Source organism: Hippocampus bargibanti, linkage group LG08 (genome assembly GCF_051943395.1).
Source record: "Hippocampus bargibanti isolate YZ-2025 linkage group LG08, ASM5194339v1, whole genome shotgun sequence".
Taxonomy (NCBI): Eukaryota; Metazoa; Chordata; class Actinopteri; order Syngnathiformes; family Syngnathidae; genus Hippocampus; species Hippocampus bargibanti.
The window spans coordinates 24,944,069-24,952,501 of record NC_142741.1 but is presented as its reverse complement, the minus strand read 5'-3'; the positions used below and the strand labels follow the sequence as shown (position 1 = coordinate 24,952,501).

Sequence of the window (8,433 nt, the reverse complement as noted above, 5' to 3'; positions counted from 1 at the left end):
CGGAAGTCACGTGTTATTTTGCGTACTTCCTCTAGTTAGTGTGAAATGAGGCTAATGTGGATTCAGTTATTTTTTAAAATAACACAAATTAGTCAATTTTATGATGTTTTAAACTTGTTTGAAGGTTTTAGAATGCACATACCACCCCCCGATTTGGTCAAATAAAAAAAACATTGACATGATGATAATTTCGAAAAATACGCAGAGTGGCCAAGTCCTCCCCGCATGGCTCTGAACGCAGCCTTTTTCTGCAGTAGTTTAACACGCAGGTACAGTAATCCCAAATCTTCAAGACTACTACTACTACTACTACTACTACTAACTACTACTTCAAGACATTGCGAGAAACTCGTGTTGTTTTTATATGCATCGTGCATTTCTTATTGTACTATCTCCGTCTGCGTTAAGAATTCGGGTTGAATAAACAAGCCAAGGGTAAAATCGCAAATTTTCGTGGCATTTCGAAATCACGAGCTAATGCATTTTTTAAGCCTTTCAAAATTGTAATTTACATGTACAGTAATTGACATGACTGTTTTCATCAACTGCGACCTGATTTGACAATATTCTCCTACGCCCCCACCCCAAAACAATCGGGTTTTCCTTTTAAACAATATATTATTTTGAAAATATACCATTCGTCATCCTATTAATTTTCCCCCCTTGAAAATCGATCATCACAATTTTACTTAGAATGTTAAATTTCGTTTCTTCTGGCTGCAAAAACTTGGCATGTGAAGTGTCCTTGAGAGTTTTGAAAGGCTCTTAAAAATGAAATGAATTATTATTATTAGTGGTAGTATTGTTATTATTGTGATTGTTGTTGTTATTGTTATTGTTTTTGCTATTGTCATTGCTGTTGTTATTGCTGTTATTGTTGCTCTTATTATTAATATTACTGCTATTGCTATTACTACTATTATTATTATTATTACTATTATTGTTATTATACAATGACATTATTTTCCCCAGTGGAAAACTCAATTTCTCAACATTTATTTTTTGTAACATATTTTGACCTGTATCCTCATAACAAAGAGTTAATGTTGTACGTATTACTTCTCGTCCCTGTTAAAAAACTCTAAACAACCACACAACTTTTTTTTCAACGTTTCAACAGTTGATCTTTGTTTTCACTCTCTGAGGACGACATCATTGACACGCTTCAGTTCATTTTCATACCCAAAAGGTAAGTGGGCGTTTAAGTTAGTGGTTGTCTTTTTTTACTTTTAATACCAAGTCAAAACTAAAAGAAATGTGTCGCTCTGTAATTACCACCATCATGACTCACAATTTAGAAATCCTAATTGCTCAATAAAATATGACGGCCATTTTATTCCTAAAATTTTTAATTTACAGTGATAACTCTGTTTACACACCCCTTGTCTTACGAAGTTTTCGGTTTACGAAGGTTAAATTTATGAAAATTGTACCTTGGCATACGAACTTTTTTCGGGATACACACGGAGCTTCCTCAATGACTGATGTGTCGTTCGCGATCGAGCCCGTTCTTCGAACAACAAAATGGCAGCTGGCTGTTTTAGTCCCCTATTCCCCGCCCCCAGAGTGTAGACTGCAAGGTTAAAATATTCCATCAATCAGGCTCCACAAACAACCTGCACAAGCCATCTGTACACTTGATGCAAAAAGCTATCAACTCAGCTAAACAGAACACAATTGATGAGGAACTAGATAAAATTATAACAGAGAAAGCAACCACAAGGGATCATTCCTCAAGATGGTCAAAGAAGAAGGCTACGTTCCTCATCAAGTGTTTCATGCTGATGAAAGCGGCCACTCCATTCCATCAAGCCATCAACGACCATCACAAAGGTCAATAAAACGACTTTATTATACAGTACAGTTTATTTATTTAATTATAATACCATATCACATTTATTATACATAAAATAAGGTGTTGTTTTTAGAAAATTAGAAAGTGGAAAATTATGTTTTACGGGGACCTGGGAACGGATTATTCTCATTTTAATGGTTTCCTATGGGAAATTAATTTTTGGGATACATACTTTTCGCCTTACACACTCTGTCGGGGAACCAATTAAGTTCGTAAGCCAAGGTCTCGCTGTATTGTAATCCTGTGTAACTTTGTGCATGGTTTAAATCCAAAAAGACTATGATGAAGAAGAAGCTGCTTGTGGACGTGGACTGCGGCGTGGATGACGCGCAGGCCATAATGTTGGCACTCGCCGCCCCGAATGTGGACTTGCTGGGGGTGACCTGCGTGCACGGAAACACCACGGTGGAGAACGTGTGCAGAAACACTCTGCGTGTTCTGCAAGCTTGCAATAGGCTGGAGGTGGGTCCGTTTTGCTTTGAATTTGAAATCTGAGAATTTGGACGGCAGGCAGCGTTCACGTGACATGTCACAAACGGCCTGACAATAATTTGCTTGTCCTCTAACCAGCAAGGCTCGGTTACCTATTAGCAATTTAATTTCCTTTTTCAGATACGGTGGCTGACAAACTTAATTGGTTCCCAGACAGAGTGTGTAAAGTGAAAAGTGTGTATTCCAAAAACTAATTTCCCAAAAGAAACCATTAAAATGAGAATAATCTGTTCCCAGGTCCCCATAAAACATAATTTTCACATTTTCTAAGCCTTAAAACTACACAAAATATACCTTATTTTATGTATAATAAACGTGCTATGGTATTATAATTAAAGAAATAAACTGTACTGTATAATAAAGTGGTTTTATTTACCTTTGTGACGGTCGTTAATGGCTTGATGGAATGGACAGCTTTTTGCATAAAGTGTCTCAAAGAGCTCTGAGTTAGACATCTTGGATAAATTCGGGAATGGCAGCAAATGGGTTAATTTTCATTTATTTTATTTATTTTTATGTTTTGTAACATAGCAATGTTGTTCTTATAATTTCTTGAAGGACACCTTCGGACGAGTCCATAATTTGTAAAATCACTTCAAATGACTTCTACTGAGCGCATTTTACAAAGATTCCACCGCATATAGCGATATTTTACGTTTTAAGACTCACGCTAAATATTGTCAAAGTATTTTAGTCAATATGCTTAAAGTCATTTTTATAAAAATATCAGCCTGCGAGTTTTTGGGTATTTGGGATGCTAGAAAACGTTTTTCTGATGTCAGTTAGTAAATAAAAAAATGGTGTCGGTTGTCCTTTAAAGTCAATCACCAAGTGCTTCATTTCTCGCGCTAGATCCCAGTGTTTAAAGGTGCTGCTAAGCCGCTGGTTGGCGACTTGATTAATTCGAGCCACTTCCATGGGCTGGACGGCTTTGGAGACGCCCCCGACCCAAATGCTCCCGGTATGGATCTGGTGCAGGAGGAGAGCGCCGTGATTGCTATGATCAGAATCGTCAACGAGAACCCAGGAGAGGTGAGGGACTAAAATATTAAGTACACTGGCACCAAGGTTTGTTTTTTTTAGTTTACCTAATATTATGAGCAGAGTGTGGTTCTCCCACGTCCCCCCCTACAGGTGTCTTTAGTCGCCACGGCGCCACTCACCAATCTGGCCCTGGCCGTGAGGTTGGATCCGTCCTTGCCGAGCAAGCTGCGAGGTCTCTACATCATGGGAGGCAACACCGAATGTCAGTCGCGTAGCATATCTGACGACAAGTAACAGATTGCCATGTTCAGTGATACCTCGGTTTACGAACCCCTTGGCTTACGAACTTTTCGGTTTCCGATTGTAATTTACGAAAATTTTACCTTGGTATACGAACTATTTTTCCGGGATACACACGGAGCGCCACAATGAGTGATGTGTCGTTCGCGAACGAGACCATTCTCCTAACAAGAAAATGGCAGCCGACTTATCCTCTATTCCCCGCCCCCAGTCCTTGGTTAAAGCCACGTGATTGGTCAAGAACGCAGCAGTGAGGGGGGGGGGGGTTAAACAATAAAGAGACAGACAGAGAGACAGTGAGAAAATGGATAGAAAACAGTGAAATTTGGACTCATTTCAACTTTGATAGTTCAAAGACAGAGTGTAGACTGCAAGGTTAAAATTCCCATCAATCAGGCTCCACAAATAACCTGCACAAGTCATCTGTACACTTGATGCAAAAAGCTATCAACTCAGCTAAACAGAACACAATTGATGAGGAACTAGGTAAAATTATCGCAGAGAAAGCACCTACAAGCAATCATTCCTCAAGATGGTGAAAGAAGAAGGCTATGTTCATCACGTGTTCAAGAGACCGGCCACTCCATTCCATCAAGACATCAACGACCATCACAAAGGTAAATAAAATGACTTTATTATACTGTACAGTTTATTTATTTAATTATAATACCATATCACATTTATTATACATAAAATAAAGTATATTTTGTGTAGTTTTAAGGCTTAGAAAATTATGATTTATGGGGACCTTGGAACGGATTATTCTCATTTTAATGGTTTCCTATGGGAAATTATTTTTTGGGATACACACTTTTCACCTCACACACTCTGTCTGGGAACCAATTAAGTTCGTAAGCCAAGGTATCACTGTAGTTTGTAGTTTTGGAATGACACATTTGTGCTTGTTCGAGAAGCACGAGGGAACACCACCGTCTGCGGAGAGTTCAACTTCGCAGCCGATCCGGAAGCGGCGTACATCGTGCTGAATGACTACTGCTGTCCGACGTATTTGGCATGCTGGGAGTTTACCTGCTACAGCAAACTGCCTTGGGTGAGCACATGGATTATCTTAGCTTTTATTAGTGTCGCAGTGGAGAAATTTACATTTTACAGCAGCAAAGTAATGGAAGAAGTAGAAAAACAAAATACAGGAGCTGCTGTAGACTTTTTTGTATGCCGTAATGTCAGACATGTTCGATCGGACACTGTGGACAAAGACTCGAACCCAGAAAGATTGTCTTCACTGCTGGCAGGAGACGCAGTCATTCATGACAGACGTCTGAATTCTGCAGCCCTCTGCCAAGCTATTTATTGAGAGTATATGCAAATTAAAGTGATACATTAGTAAAACATAGTTTTCTTGATTAGAATATCACACCACTTGAGTTCTAAGCGTGAACAGCTGTAAGCAATAAAATATTGACTTTTCCACTGATAAATTTGTAACCTGACTAATGAGCTCTTCCTGTGAAGGACTTTCAAGTCGTAAATTACTTCTGTGATAAGAAGTTTCCCAAGTCCTAAATTCTGTTCAAGGCCAGATCTCCTAGATGAAGATGACAGTTTAACTTGCTGTGTCTGTTGACCTCAGATTGACCCCAGGTTGTCTGTGCTTCAATTGTGTATTCGAGTCACACATGTTGACTAAGCATACAATAGCATGAAACTTTTAAATATGATCACTTCTTATTCTGTCTAATCTCTATCACGTACACATCTGAAAAATGTGCGAAAATCGGACAGAATACGACCAAATACGTGTGGTTGACAAGTATGTTTGCATGTCAATCTTCTGTATTGGATAATGTTGATCGAATCAATCTGTACACAATGTTTTTACTTGTTGTGTTGGAAAAGGACTTCTGTGACACGTGGCTGGCACAGCCGACAGCCAAAGCTCGCTTCATGGCGCGTATCTCACGCCACAGCATCGAGGCGTCGTTCAGCAAACGCGTCCAGAAGGAGTTGGTGGGCGGTAGCGGCTTTGTCTCTTGCGACTCTTACGCCATGGCCGCCGCCGTGGACGACACTTTGGTCACCGAGAGCTACCGTTACCCGGTCAGCGTGGAACTGACGGGCACGCACACGAGGGGTATGATGGTGGTGGATACGCTGGGCATCCTCAACAAGACCCATCAAGTTGTTATTATGAAAAAAATGGACTTGGACAAGTTTAAGGAGATGATGATGGCCGCCTTGAAATAGTTTCGAATGCTTTGGAGGACAGAAAGGGGGACGCCGGGCTTTTACAACAAAGCTTATATATGTATACAAATATCTATATACAGTAAAGTCTCGTTATATCGATATCGGATATATCGATAGTCCCGGTTATATTTCTATGCACGCACGGAGAAAATTACATGTAAACAGGGTCGGATATATCGATAGTCCCGGTTATATCGATTTTTTTCGGACTCCCTTGAATATCGATATAACGAGACTTTACTGTATATACACATATATATATATATATATACATATACCAAAAAAAATTTGTCATATTTTTTTCACATTTTCTTTTATGATTGACTCAGATAATTTCATCCATGCACAGAATAATTAGTCCATGAAAAAAAAATGTAAGTCCTTTGCTACCTGACGTCTTGACAGCTTCTAGCAAGGAGGAAAAGGAGACGCTTCACTGGCACCGTTGACCTTGCAGTTTTTAATGATATGAGAGTGCTTTAATATCCCTTTTTTCCTCTGAATCTTGATCTTGTGTCCAGCTGCATATTGGCAATGCGATAATGTGAGTTCTTATTTTCTGTCAAATATGTTTTATAAACTCACCATGGATCTTTTGCACTCAAAGAATGATGTCTGCAGGGCTTTGCAATGACCTTCCTTCAAGCACTCACTGGGCATCTTCTTCTCCTAAAAGGTTACAGAAGGAAGATATTTTGAAAGGACAACCGACACCATCTTTTTTGTTTCCTAACTGACATCAGAAAAACGTTTTATTGCATCTAAAATACCCAAAACACGCAGGATGAGATTTTTTGTCAAATGCAAAACACTAATAAAAATTAGTTAAAGTGTCCCAAAACTACTTCAAAATGACCTCGGAGACTCATCTAATGATGAATATGATTCGAATAGTTCTGAAGAGGAAAGCATAAATGTTTGCAATCGATTAAAGAAGTCCTCCCGGATCAATTCGAGCGTCCCAGAAAATGCACAAGATGGCGCCCAAGCTCCGTTGAAAGTGGGCTGATTTGTCTGGGAATTTGTGTCAACTAGTATCAAATAGTAGTCCTGGTGCAACACACAACGATTCACCATCGCATTATTTGTTTTTTCCTTCTAATTTCGCCGCCAACACGGATCAACATGAAGTACCCACAATGCATTGTGTGCCGCTTTCTCGGTCAGGGGCGTTCCTTCAGTGAGGTCACGTCAGGCATCGTTATCAAGTCGAAAACAAGACTTCCTGAATAGGCAGCGCGAGTCTCAAAACATAAAATATAGCTATATACGGTGGAGTTTTTGTAAAATACGTTCAGTAGAAGTCATTTGAAGTGATTTTACAAATTATGGACACAACTTGTCCTTTAATGGACACTAACATACCATAATGCCCCTCGGTGTGATAAAGGATGCGCACAGTCGCAGGCACAGCTGGTCAGGCTTTTATGAAGCAAAAGTTGCAGTTAGCACAATCATACCGGAGTTGTTGTTCCGCCACCACTCACTGTCAAACTTTTCACTCAGGCACTCTCGCGGACTACTCGTAGTCGGGTCCTCCCTTCTCTCCGTGACGTCATGCTCCCCCGACTAGCCCAGTCCCCAAACATGCACCGGACGTTACAATACGGACAAAACAATCTGAATAAGAAAACCTTTATTCGTTCCACAATGGGGAAATTTGCAGTCTACAGCAGCAATTTGAAAGGGGATGGGGTGGGGGGTGAAATGATAAAAAACAAGATATTCTAAGCATCGTAAAATAAAAATGTCAACTCTATACAGTACTGTAAATATGCAATGTTATCATTGCAAGTGATCTGGAGCCTATACAATCATTCACACTCACATTAACTACCTAGCAGTCCACTCGGATTTCCAATTACAGTCATTTGGTGACATATAATACTTCTTTATGAGGACATTTTTGATTTACAGACAAGTCCGGGTTACCTTAATGACACAGTCGTGTTGAAGGAGACATGCCTTGAAGTCTTCTCGTATGCCAGCACAGGCTCGTGTGTCTTCCTCTTTGTCCTCGTAATATTTGGGCATTGTGAATATTCCGCTGAAAATATTTCTGTTAAAATAATCCGAATAAAGTCAACGGGGCGATAAGCGAAAAGGTATACACGTTAGGAAACTGGTGGGCCGCCATTTTCGAAGTCCGTTTCATGAGGGGATTCCGGAAATGTTAGCTGGAGAAGTGCATCATGGGTATTTTTAGTTTTACGTCAGCCTTCTTGTCATTTTCGACGGCATACAAACTAGGCCAAAACTAATAAAGGCGATTCACAAACGCATTCATACTATTTTTCATGCAATTTTAAATCTAGGAATATGCTTAACTGAATTAATATACATATGTGTGTGCTAAGATGCTTATTACAAAGCTTTACTATTGTACAGGTATACCAAACGTACTGTTTTACTACATTTAAAGGACAAGATGTGTCCATAATTTGTAAAATCACTTCAAACGATTTCTACTGAGCGTTTTTGACAAAGATTCCACCGCATATAGCTATATTTTACGTTTTAAGACTCGTGCTGAATATTCAGGAAGTCTTGTTTTCAGGTTGATGACGATCCCCTACGTAACGTCACAGAGGGAA

General features: G+C 39.6%; 2 protein-coding genes across 5 annotated transcripts; one reads left to right on the top strand and one right to left on the bottom strand.

The window, feature by feature from the left end:
• The first annotated feature begins 2 nt into the window (after positions 1-2).
• Positions 3-5,978, top strand: LOC148894939 (inosine-uridine preferring nucleoside hydrolase). Of its 4 annotated transcripts, XM_089002120.1 has the most exons (7): positions 4-269; positions 1,121-1,189; positions 2,132-2,317; positions 3,200-3,379; positions 3,482-3,593; positions 4,546-4,682; positions 5,489-5,978. In XM_089002120.1, exons 3-7 carry the CDS (start codon positions 2,135-2,137, stop codon positions 5,834-5,836), a joined length of 960 nt encoding a protein of 319 aa, XP_088858246.1. In that variant the 5' UTR covers positions 4-269; positions 1,121-1,189; positions 2,132-2,134; the 3' UTR covers positions 5,837-5,978. The 4 variants fall into 4 exon arrangements, with proteins under 4 accessions (XP_088858248.1, XP_088858246.1, XP_088858249.1 ...); XM_089002122.1 differs by lacking the exon at positions 1,121-1,189 and having other exon boundaries at positions 3-269; XM_089002123.1 differs by lacking the exons at positions 4-269; positions 1,121-1,189 and adding an exon at positions 1,470-1,486 and having other exon boundaries at positions 2,147-2,317.
• An 88-nt stretch (positions 5,979-6,066) lies between these two features.
• coa5 (cytochrome C oxidase assembly factor 5) lies at positions 6,067-8,009 on the bottom strand. Its single transcript, XM_089002126.1, has 3 exons — positions 7,772-8,009; positions 6,425-6,508; positions 6,067-6,360 (listed from the first exon to the last, which is right to left on the bottom strand). Exons 1-3 carry the CDS (start codon positions 7,871-7,873, stop codon positions 6,319-6,321), a joined length of 228 nt encoding a protein of 75 aa, XP_088858252.1. The 5' UTR covers positions 7,874-8,009; the 3' UTR covers positions 6,067-6,318.
• Between the last annotated feature and the right edge of the window lie 424 nt (positions 8,010-8,433).